At 35.7% G+C, this 12,505-nt stretch overlaps 2 protein-coding genes across 6 annotated transcripts; one reads left to right on the forward strand and one right to left on the reverse strand.

The window, feature by feature from the left end:
* The first annotated feature begins 30 nt into the window (after positions 1 to 30).
* LOC126713174 (caffeic acid 3-O-methyltransferase 1-like) lies at positions 31 to 3,028 on the forward strand. The gene is made up of 4 exons (XM_050412856.1): positions 31 to 699; positions 1,501 to 1,811; positions 2,268 to 2,332; positions 2,525 to 3,028. Exons 1-4 carry the CDS (start codon positions 272 to 274, stop codon positions 2,825 to 2,827), a joined length of 1,107 nt encoding a protein of 368 aa, XP_050268813.1. The 5' UTR covers positions 31 to 271; the 3' UTR covers positions 2,828 to 3,028.
* Positions 3,029 to 3,378: 350 nt separating this feature from the next.
* Positions 3,379 to 6,691, reverse strand: LOC126713173 (metal tolerance protein 1-like). Of its 5 annotated transcripts, none has more exons than XM_050412854.1 (2): positions 6,465 to 6,691; positions 3,379 to 4,936 (listed from the first exon to the last, which is right to left on the reverse strand). In XM_050412854.1, exon 2 carries the CDS (start codon positions 4,934 to 4,936, stop codon positions 3,632 to 3,634), a length of 1,305 nt encoding a protein of 434 aa, XP_050268811.1. In that variant the 5' UTR covers positions 6,465 to 6,691; the 3' UTR covers positions 3,379 to 3,631. The 5 variants fall into 5 exon arrangements, with proteins under 5 accessions (XP_050268811.1, XP_050268809.1, XP_050268808.1 ...); XM_050412852.1 differs by having other exon boundaries at positions 6,458 to 6,691; XM_050412851.1 differs by lacking the exon at positions 6,465 to 6,691 and adding an exon at positions 6,339 to 6,453.
* Between the last annotated feature and the right edge of the window lie 5,814 nt (positions 6,692 to 12,505).

Below are 12,505 nucleotides of genomic sequence, written 5' to 3' on the forward strand. Positions count from 1 at the left end.
TCAATTGATTGTGATTTTCTTCTTCGATTTGCCATCCAATAAGCCTTGTCACCACATATTTTAATTAATTTTGAAGATTAAAAAAGAACCTGGTGCAAGTCAAGCCGCCCAGCGGAAGGGGTCAGAGCTGTGATTTTTTGAACACTAAGTTCTGATTTCATGGTTATCAATTAACAAAGTTACAGTGGTCTGGTTTTATCAAACAAGATCCTGCAGCTACCTAGCATACTCGACCTGGTTCACAAGTTCTGTTTGACAACAAAACCACATCATGAGCTCCAAGGAAAGCCAGATTGGTGCATCCACCAATGAAGAGGACAGTCTTTCCCAGTATGCAATGCAACTAGCAACTGCATCAGTGTTGCCCATGGTATTGAAAGCAGCAGTAGAGCTTGGTGTGCTTGAGATTTTGGATAGAGCTGGTCCTGGAGCACTTCTTTCTACTTCCCAAATAGCATCTCAGCTCCCCACTCACAGCAATCAAGACAAGTCTTTGCTTCTTGATTGTATGCTCAAGCTTCTTGCTAGCCACGCTGTACTCACTTGCTCTATTGCCACCCATCAGCATGATGGCCAGGTTTCAAGGCTCTATGGTTTGGCACCTGTTTCCAAATACTTCATCAAAAACCAGGATGGAATTGGAGGATCACTTGCACCCTTGTTAGATTTGTTCCAGGACAAGGTCGAGACGAATACCTGGTATTACTATCTAAAGCTAACAATAGGCTAAAACTTTCCTTAAGTTTATCATCAGTACCATCTTCTATTTAGTTCGTTGACTTTTACTTCAATAATCAAATTAGTCTTTAAATTTTAATTATTGTCAATTCAGTCCAACGTTTTATCAAAATAAATTAATCTAGTCATTTTTGTCCAAATATGCTAGTTAATGGAAGTGTTTAAATATTATTATTATTTTAAATAATATTCATCAAACAACAAGACCTATTACATGGAGCATCTCATAAATGTTGTCATTTAAAAAATGTTTAAACAGCATTGCTTGTTAACAAATTTGTGGGGAAGGGTCAAATTGATTTATTTTCACAAAGTGGAAGACTATATTTATGAAAATTAAACATTATGAACTAATTTGACAATTGAAATAGAAGTCAAGGGACTAAATTGAATTTTTGCAAAATTTTAATGTTAGGTATCACTTTAAAAATGTGTTTGGATACCACTTATTTACTAAAAAGTGAAAACTTATTACTGAAAACACTGTAGAAAAATAAATTTTAAAAGTGTGAATAGTACCGTGAGATCCAAGAATGCATTGGTACGCGTGTTTTTGTATTTTTGGCTAGGTTGTGAATAGTGTCGTGGGATCCAACCAAAAACGCAAACGTTGGATTACACACTGGAAACATGCAATCCAAACGCACACTAAGTGCTTAACAAAAGGCTAAGACTTTCTTTATTATCATTATCATTTACCATCTTTTATTTTTTCTTTTTTTCATCTTGTAAAAATTGTCATGTTAAGTACCATCACAACAGGTACCATTTGAAAGATGCAGTTCTGGAAGGAGGACTTCCATTTTACAGGGCTTATGGAATGAATGCAGTTGAGTACATTGGGAAGGATGACAAATTCCGTGAAATTTTTAAGGGCTCAATGAAAGATTTTAACCCATTAGTTATGAAGAAGATTCTTGAGAAATACAAGGGTTTTGAAGGTCTGAAATTGCTGGTGGATGTAGGAGGTGGTGATGGCACCATCCTTAACATGATCATCTCCAAGTACCCTACCATTAAGGGTGTCAACTTTGACTTGGCCTCTGTTTTAGAAAAGTCACCCTCCTATCCTGGTATGAATTTCAATGTTTGGGTTTCATCAAATAACCATCTCCTTCTTTAATAGGAAAATGCTACTTCAGATCAAAATTTGATAGAAAATTGTGCATTTTTGTACTATAAGAGCTTGGGAACCTACTTGTGTCATGCTTTGATTTAAACCAAACCTAAAGTGGATTAATATGGAGTATGGAGTCTATGGACTTCATGGTGTACCAAAGCTATTCAGTGAGTGACCCATAGATGTTCCTGCTTCATGGCAAGGCTAGCCCAAGACTAGACTAGCTCCATTTTAATACTAAGGGGTCATGTTAGGCTCTCAACCTTTAGTCAACATAAAAATAGAAAAATGGATTTGAAGTGTCAATTGAAACAATCAGGAGTCACTAGTATGGCATCTGCAATTTTGCTCTTAAATTAATTCACTTCCATAATTTTCTCTGTTAATTCCTGGGAGGTTACTTTTGCAGGTATCAAGCACGTTGCAGGAGACATGTTTGTAAACATTCCAAAAGGAGATGCCATTTTCATGAAGGTAATCAAATCTAACAAATATTGTCTATATCCCTCTCAGTGACACCGGTTTTTGAAGGTTTTATTCCCCCCCATAAGCACTAGTTAATGATGTATAAACTGAGTAGATTCTGGACAACAAACATAGATTACTAATTCTTTGGTTGTAGATTCTGGACAGTTTTCAACTGACATTGTGATTTGTATGAGACAGTGGATAGTTCATGGTTGGGATGACAAATACTGCTTGAAGATACTAAAAAACTGCCATGAAGCACTACCAGACCAGGGGAAAGTGATACTAGTAGATATGGTGATTCCAGAAGCCCCTGCAACTACCGGTGCTGATAAAAGCTTGTTTCAGTTATATTTGTTCCTGATGAACACAAACCCGGATGGTAAAGAAAGGACAGAAAGAGAATTCGAAAGTTTGGCAAAAGAAGCAGGATTTTCCAGCATTCAAGTGGCATGTTGTGCTTATAATTTTTCCGTTGTGGAGTTGTACAAAAATATGTAACATTTAGTCATCACATGTTCTGCAATTGCATCAGTAAAATGTTCCCTAAAACAGGTCCAGTACAAGCAATAAAAATGCATAGAATATCTGCTGAGACTCTGTTACAAGCAAAAGTAGCAGGATTTTAGGGTATTCAAGTTGCATGCTGTGCTTATAATTTTCCAGTTGTGGAGTTCTACAATAATATGTAACATTTAGTCATGACATGTTCTGTTCTTGCACCAACAGAAGTCAGTAAAATGTTCCCTAAAGCATGTACCATATGAATGATAAAAATGCAGATAGAACCTCCCCTAAGACTCTGTCACTGGTGGATACTAGATAAGAATAAGATGATCATGCCACAGCATACTACAATACTAACCAGTATACAGGTATCTATTTAGTGATCCCCCGCTAAAGCCCCATTTCAGGGTTACAAACTTCAAATAAACAGCCTATTTTATTTATCCAAAAAAAATACAAAAAACAAAGCAGCAGGCCCACAACTTATTAGTTCTACTTTTGAACAATTCAAACCATTCATTTCAATAGCTCTTAATTTTGATGGCTATAGAAGAATAAAAAAGATCTATTTCAGCAACTGATAATAAAGGCAAATGTAGAGAGATTGAAATTGTTGCACGAAGAGATATACTAAATAGCAATTCTCCTCTCTGCAATGTACAGATACTAAAAGAACCAGCCATACAGCAGACACAATCTTGAATATATAGAAGGAAATTTTTTTTTGAAACTTTCAAGACATGTCCAAACCCACCAACTGCAACATGCTACCTATATCATCAATAACTCTCTCAGTACCTACTGGCGTTCTATCTGAATAGTCACGTGACTGATCTTGTACTCTCTCCTGATATAGTCTATAACTTTGTCCAGTACCATATCAGCATCAGCATCGGGCTTAATTATAACATGGCAAGCCAATAAGACTTTCCCTACGGTTATGGCCCAAATGTGCAGCTCATGGATAGCAACTACCTCATCCATCTCACAGAGACCTTTCTCAAGCTTTGTGGCATCTATTTCTCTGGGTGTGCTCTCCATCAAAACCTCCAGAATGTTCCGCAGCATCCTGATTGTTGTGACCAACACAATTGCAGAGAATACAAGGGTACATATCAGATCAATAATCTTCCATTCAGGCTTATACCATATAATTGCCCCACCAATCATCACCCCAACACTCTGAATGGAATCCCCAAGTACATGAAGATAAGCCCCCTGTACGTTAATATTCCGTTGCTTCTTCTGTTTAGCTTCATCCTTTGGCTTCTTTTCACCTTCACAGCATTTCTTCAGTAGAGGCTCGGCGTGATCAGCTTTGTGATCATGATGGTGTTCATGGTCATTTATGGAGTGCCCCTCGTCATGATGATCATGATGTTCAGAGTCCCCCTCATCATGATGATTGTGATGATGATGGCGATGATGGGTGGTAACAGTTAAACCATGGTTATGCAATTCATCATGACCACCATGGCTATGACCATGATCACCATGGCCATGAACATGTCCACCATGTCCATGATCATGTCCATGGCCATGACCATGACCATGATCGTGTCCCAACAAGAGAGCCATGGCAATATTAACCACTAAACCAAATGCAGAAACTACAAACATGAGAAAGCCCTGAACTTCACCAGTATCATTGATAATTCTAGCAATAGCTTCATAAACAAGGATCCCAGCAAGAAGCCATATCATCTGTATGGAAACAAGAGCACCCAATATTTCAATTCTGAAGAAACCGTATGACTGACGTGGTGTTGCCTCCCATCCTGATGCCCAAAGTGAGAATAAAGAAATTGCAAATGCAGCAACATCGGACAATAGATGAGCTGCATCAGTCAAAATTGCAAGACTGTTGGCTTTAATACCTCCAACGACTTCCACACTCATGAAAATGATACACAGTACAACAGCAATCAAAAGTTTCCGCATAGATGCTGACCGTTCCTTGGCATCTTTGGAACTGGCTTTAGCATCTGAAAATCCACATGGTGCTTCCCCACAAATCTTACTCCCTGTGAAACTCGTTGCTGCAGCTTGCACATCTCCACACACTTCAATTATATGACCATGTTCAGAATTTTGCACTTCCATCTGTAAATAAACGAAAAATGACAAACATGAATTCCTTTTCGGATTTAGTTAAAGCACATGCAAGCCTATCATTTTGCTATATACAAGATAAAACAACATCATAAATCTAATGCATCATTGGATTACTTATTAGAGACCGTGCAGAACACTGCAGCAGAAACAAGCTTATGCAGTATGATAGGAATCCATCAATGGAACCAATAATTCCTTTTCAACTTTGCACGTGAACTTCAGCAATGTAAACCTTTGAATTGTCCCATTATAGAAGCAACCAATAACGCCTAAGACAACATGTTTCCTCTGCTAATAGCTGGATGAAGGAATAGCTCTTGAATGGGTAGCGTATTTACTTTTCTTTTCTTTTTTTCACCAGATTTTACTCCTTTTCTTTACTTCATTTTATTGTAATCAATCACCATAATAATTGCATTTACTAATAATTTAGTCCTGGATAGGACCAACAAATAAGCAAGTACAAACAGACATCCCTACAACATATTCAGAGCCCTACAACGCTACTGTATTGAAAGCAAACAACAGTTTCACTTATTTTTCATGTTGATTGAAAGGTGTTTTATGCAGCTCAAACATATCCATCATCCTATGATGAATCTGCTACAATCAGTGACCCAGCATTATAATCCATTCATAAAACTAAGGTTAGAAAACTAATCAGCACAAGTTAAATCTTGAGCAAAACAAACTCTCAGAACAGTAAAATCAAAACTGACAGTGATTGCATATTACTAAACGAAACACAATACAACCAATTACTTAATTAATTTGTTCAAAATTCTCAAAAGGAGATTGGGGATCACATATTTTGCACTCTAAATTTTCACGCAGAACTCAATGATTTAAAACAAACAAAAACACCCATTATCCTATATCAACAGGTATGAAAGATGCATAGAATAAATATTAATATGGGTCCATCCGCACTGTGTTATCAACTGATTGCATGTTTATCAAAAATAAATAAATAAATAAACAACAGAAACAAAAATTAACCAATCACGGAAAGCTATTCTCAGCCAACAAGATCAATCCCACAAACAAATCAAGCATTGAACACACACATATATACATACCTCAACTATTCGAAGACCTCCAATTACAGTCAATAAATAAGACAAACACAAAACCAGCCAAAACCCACTAATCCATAAACGAACTAATTCCAAATATCCCCCACAAGAATCCAAAAATCACGAAACTCATAACGCATATAAAAACTTCATATCACGTTAATTATCAAACAGCCCAAAAAGGAATACAAAGCAACATGCTTTTTCCTATCAATGCATTAAAGGCACAATTTTTTCTTCTAGAAAAGGATTTCAAAGGGTTTTATATTATATTATAAAAAAGAAAAAAAAAAAAAGAAAAAAAAAAAACATACAGCGTCATGAATCATTATCTTGAAAACCCAAAAGGCATTGGATTCCAATGGATACACTGAAATAAAACAAAAAACTTAACAGAGAGAAAAAAAGAAAAGAAAAGAAAAGAGAGAGATACCCTGAACCTTCAGTCTGCAAAAGCAAAAGATTGAAACAACACAAAGCAGCTTTTGGGTATCGATTGGATGTGGTTGGTGGTGGTGGTGGTCCCCAGATTCTCGGAGTATTGGAATGAAAAGAAAGCAAAGTTACTCCTAAACTACACTACGTTATTTGTGTATTTAAAAGACAAAGGTAAAGACTATTACTCCAAGGCAAAACCTCAAGGGCTCAAGCAGATTCTAGATTTATGTTCTGAGAGGAGTTTGTTTGGTACTAAATCAATGTCAATTAAGGACTCTGCAATTTTACCTTTTCACCCTTTTCGGCTGCCAGCGGTACCTTTATTAGTCGTGAGCAATCATTAGAAGTGTCAATTTTAATACTAATAGAATAGTAAGTACCTTTTTTGTGTGATTAAATTACTACTAATAGAATATACTTTAACCACTTTTAGGTACAATTCGAGGTTATAATTTTATTTTTTATATAACATTATTATTTATTGTTGATTCTCAAAAATAAAATATTTATTTTTTATTAGGTCGGTGATTCTAGGAAGAACAAACCATATTAATCCCACGACTTGAAAATTAGAAATATTTTATTAGAAAAAATAATTAAATTTTTTGACAATTTTTTATATCTCTCATGAAAATAGTGTTAAAACTTTCCTAATTTAGTTTGCTAACAATTACTTTAAGGGTATTTGTTAATATGACCCTAAATATTTTACTTTATATGTTGTTTGAGGAAAAAATTGCTTAACGAAATATTGAAAATGTTAAAACTATAAACTATTTTATAAATTTTTTTGGTACTTGACACTAACAAATTAATACATACACCCCTCTGGTGCATGATGAGTATTTACTATATATTTAGCTAGCATTAAAAAAAATATAATAATAAAAGAAGAAGAAGAATAAGTAGTAAAAGCTTTAATAAGGAATTCGTATTTTTGAGCTTTGATTAGTTTACATCCAACAGTATTCATAGTTATATACTTATTTACATCATTTGTAAAATTTTGACATTCTTAAAAAGGTGAATACATAACTTTAAAAAATATAAACATCGTAAAACAATAATTTCTCATTTCTTTCTACTTGCACATACTACATGAGCATATTGGGAATTATCTCTTACTTTGAAGTGTTGCAATGCAATAGCCCTTCTAATTGTCAGTACAACTCACAATCCAAAAACATAAACTTGGCAATGTGACATTCCATATATGACTAAAATTACCCAATGTGCATCCACTATGCCAAACATAAATCATTCGCTTAAATTTAGAGAGAGACAAGAGATATGACGTGGTTTTATGCTTAAAGGTCCTAAAAAGCAATTCTCTTAGCATCACATAGTTTGCCACACACCTTGTCATAACCAGCATATGGACCATCATTGATACTTGGTGAAAAATAATCCAATCATCATTTGATATATGTGCAAATTACAATAAAGTGTGACAAAGTGTGTCCCTAAATTTTTTGATCATAAAAACGTGTGACAAAGTGTTCTTGTCTGTTGTTTTTTTTCATAATAATTATAGGAAAAGTCTAGGACCATCAAATTTTTCATAACTTCTTGTCATAACTGTAACGTGACAGAGTGTGATTGGTGAAGAAAAAATAATAAATCTATATGTAAATGATAGTTAATCACTCACGGTCTACTATATCAGAACTGCGCAAAAAAAATTTGAAATAATTTGTAGTCCTAAAGGTTAGAACTACTCATAATATATCTCACTAGATATAATAAATGAGAGTTTTTGCCTTGTTTGTGGTGTAATAACACTCAGATGAGTCAAGAGTATTGTGGCGTACGCCTTCTGAAGTTTCCGTCGGTTTAAATCTCCCCTCTTCCATTGAAATTATGGAAATAAAAATCAATTGAAGAGCTTAAACGACTCGGTGTAGAGAGGGTATTTTGGCCGAAAGTCTTGGCTGGTCTTTTATACCTACAAGGCTACAATAGGTCAGAATCCTAAGGAATATGAAGACAATTGAAAATTTGTCAAGGAATTAGAAAATTTTACGGCGAGAATGATGAAAAAACAAGCAAATAAGCAGGATATTCCAGGAGCAACTCAAGAATCTTGTTACTTGGATGTGGTTCAAACTTTACTGGATATATGGAGAAAAATAATTTTAATATTTGACCAGAGAACTGTCCATGTTAACATTTCATTGTACAAAACGATTTTACTTCATAAATAAAATAACTATCGCTTTTATCAAACAATATATATATATATATATACACACACCATGCTAAGTGTGTCCAGCCTTAATAATTAAATACTAATATAGTGCTAAACTTGAAAAGTATTTATATTTACGTGTATTTATTGACAAAAATAGTGCAGTGAAGTGGGTTACAACTTAAAAGTATGATTTCCATTAAGAAAAGGCTATCATTGTCATTCAAAATGATGTTCCTAGTTGTGTCACATTTTCCATGTTTTCGCTGCCGTCCACTAAACTCCAAACCTCATAATTGGTATTGGTATTTGGTAGTAAAAATAAGTCAAGGTCTCCATTGACGCCCTGAAGATGTTTTCTACGGATAATAATAATTTAGAACCCGACCATGGTTCCTTCGTCAGACCAAAAACGACTTGTCTTTTTTTAGCAGAATTGACCAAAACCTACTAGCACGCTCGGCCTTTTCCATGTTATGCGTAATCCATAGAACGATGCATGTGTCATTTCTACATCAGCATCAAGACTGGTGCCTTCTCTCTGTCTCTACTCTCTAGCATGGGAAGCTGTCAACTTCAAAGCATAGCTGATTCTTTAGTCCTATGATTTCACTAAGCCCAAAATGGTAGAAACGTGTTCCATTTACATGAACCGGTTGGGATTCATACAAGTGTTGACAAAGTTTAGTGTCAAAATGTATCAAATTTGGATTGCATCAATAGAATTAAATTAGGATTTAATTTGGTGCAAAAATCAAAAGTCGTTCAAAGACAAAAAGGTTATGATTTATGATGAATTGCAAATCGTCAATCTTTGTAAGTGCGTCCAGATGAAGCTGAGTTTTTGTCCGTGTCTCTGCAAATATAGTAAGATGGCTCCCTTGAGATGGTCACCAGTGTGGTGCCTACCACAACACCTCCAATACCAAAATTAGTATAAGGAAGCTTTTAAAGAATAACACAGAATATCAGAATAACTATGAGTGCTTTTTAGGTGTGTCTATATACCTGGTTTGTCTCTAATCAAAGTATATATATACAGTTTCATGGTTCCTAGTTGTTGGAGGCCTTAATTGTGGCTTTAGTGCCCTTTTTGTAACGCCTCAGGGTTCATGAATATGGGTTTTGATGAGGCCCCAACGGCCTGCCTACTATTTGATAACTAATCGAGGTATTAAATGCTTTAATTAATGGCTCTCCTGTGTTCATCCATGTCGCGTCGAGGTGGACGAGTATATTTGGCGAGATCGTCCAAGGAAGTTAAACTCGTCAGTCCCATTGGCTGCCCCCCAGGTTCTGTGGTTGTCATAATGTGCTATGATGACCATCAAAAGGTGAAAGGTTTTCTGACCTGGACATGGCTTTTGGGATTTTGCTCCACATTTAATGCATGGTGGTGGCGCCACACCCATCGTGGCCACGTGGCGTATTCTGATTAATGGAGTTAATACTCCAATTGTGTAACTCTTGAATTTCCCGTTGGATTTCAGTTTTTGTGCCTTGGTTTTAAAACTTCTCTTCTTTTCACTTTCCCTTTCACTTTCTCCAACTCTCAATCATTGCTCTGAGCCTTTTCTTCTCCAACCTTTCTCTGCGATTCTTCTCAGAGCTGGTGTGTGGCTGAGCTTTCTACATTTTTCTTTTGAGGTATGCTTTTCTTCCTTCTTTCTACTTCTTTTTTCTTTTTGGTGTAGATATAAACTATGATAAATTTCTGATTTTCTCTCCTTTTTTGTGTTTGTTTTTGGTTTTCGAGGTTTTTAGTATTCATCTATTTCCCTCTGTTTTCTTTTTAGTTTTCATGGTCAATAGCTCTGAGGTTAGGGTAGTGATGGAGATCAAGGCACCGCTTCGAAGGATCTCGTTCAAGTACCAATTGGGTCGGTTACAAGAGCACGAGCAAAGAAGTTCAAGGATGTACTCAACGGACTCATCCAAGAGTTATGGGCTCAAGCAAACTCATGGAGGCCCGTTGAGCATGATCCACGTGGGCAACAAAAAATCGTCACCTTGATTCAAGTTCTAGAAGGATCCGGTCAATGCTAAGAGTTGGCATGAAATATTTTGGGTCTATGTAAAAAATGTTATTCTAGGTTTAAGTGATTTATTTCCTTGTTTTTAGGTGCATTTAATGCTTTTTAGGTCAAACTTTATTCCTAATATGGTTAGGTATCAATTAGGAGTTATTTTAGAATATATTTTCTTGTCTGTCAAGTTTTAAGGAGCCCTTAAATAGTTATCTAAGTCTGTAAACGTTTTTCATATATTTTTTGATAAAAACTTGTGAGGTTTATTCTCTTTGGTTCTTTGAAGAACTACTCGAACTTATCGGGAATTCCCGTGGCGTTCATCTCGACTTATCAAACGGAGTTTCCACCACCGTTTGTGGCGTCTTTCTTATACCGAGGTTCTTGTTTGTCATAAACAACAGGTCGAGGTCTCCTATTTGAATCTGTCCATAGAACGATCTTGGGTTCCCTTTCGTTGTTGGGTCTCGTTATTCTTGATGGAGTTCACATCATTTGGTATCAGAGCAAGGTTTCTAGTTCAGGTTTGCTTATCCTTTAACATATTTATCTCTTCTTAGCCGAATTTCCTTTACCCTATCTGTTCAATCTTTGTTTGTCTTGTTGATGTCTAAACTATTGGTCTGGTCTCACATCTCTTAGTTATTTCGAAATCTTATTTCATTATTCTCTCATATAAAAAAAAATAAAAAAATAAAAAAAAGAGAGAGAGACTCGAAGAAGAAGACAAAAAGGAGTCTAAACAAAAAAAAAAAAAAAAAAAAAAAAAAAAAAAAAAATCACTATTCTGTGCTTCCAAAATTCCAAAACTGCCATATTCCTTCTAATTCTAATCTGAAAATTTCCATATTCCTTACGTTCAAATTTGAGATTCCTTGATTAGTTCTTGGTGAATTGTTACTGGAAATTTTGAGTTGTTTGTTTAGTTTCAAAAGAATTGAAAGAGAATTATCAAGTGGAAAAAGGCAATAGTGGTGAGAACATCAGAGGGTAAAAGCCATATTATTTTGAGTGAAACACGAGTGGAGAGTGATCCACATTCTTGAGTGTAAACACGTAAGGGAGTGATTTGTGAGGTTCCTTTTTTTTTTTTTTTTTTTTTTTTTTTTTTTTTTTTTTTTTTTTTTTCTTCTAACCTTTGTTTTGCAGCAATCATGTCTCACGATAGTGGTAAGAGCATTGCCGAAAATGATACAAAATTGGCTGATCCGAAAGCGTTTTTGGAGGCCATGATGAGTGAGATGAGGCATGTGATGAAGATAGAGATGATGCAAGTTCACGAACGGATAGATCAAATGGAGAATAGACGTGAGGAGCAACCACAAAACGGTCGTAATTTGCGTAGAAGGGAAAGAGTTCCACCGAGGGAGGAGGATGAAGAGCGTTATGGGTCTGGTTTTGATGAAGAAGAAGATCGGGATTCCATTGTTAGCAATAGGAGACCTGGAGGAAGATTTAAAGAAGCTAGGAATTGCGAAGATAACAACTTGGGTGGTATTAAGATGAAGATTCCGTCTTTTCAAGGTAGGTCTGATCCTGAGGCATATCTTGAGTGGGAGAAGAAGATGGAGTTCGTGTTTGATTACCACAATTACTCCGAGGCAAAGAAGGTAAAATTAGCTGTGATTGAATTTTCTGAATATGCTATTACTTGGTGGGATCAGCTTGTGATAAACAGGAGGCAGAACAAAGAACACCCAATAGACACATGGGAGGAGATGAAAGTAGTGATGAGAAAGCGATTCATTCCAAGTTACTACTACCGAGAGTTGTACAAAAAGCTACAAGGTTTTAGACAAGGGAGTCGAAGCGTAGAGGACTACTACAA

This window comes from Quercus robur, chromosome 2, assembly GCF_932294415.1.
Source record: "Quercus robur chromosome 2, dhQueRobu3.1, whole genome shotgun sequence".
NCBI classification, from domain to species: domain Eukaryota; kingdom Viridiplantae; phylum Streptophyta; class Magnoliopsida; order Fagales; family Fagaceae; genus Quercus; species Quercus robur.

Coding starts and splice junctions, on each gene's coding strand:
- LOC126713174 (XM_050412856.1), top strand. CDS start 272: ATGAGCTCCAAGGAAAGCCAGATTGGTGCATCCACCAATGAAGAGGAC. Junction 1,812..2,267: donor AAAGTCACCCTCCTATCCTG/GTATGAATTTCA, acceptor TTACTTTTGCAG/GTATCAAGCACGTTGCAGGA. Junction 2,333..2,524: donor GAGATGCCATTTTCATGAAG/GTAATCAAATCT, acceptor TGTATGAGACAG/TGGATAGTTCATGGTTGGGA.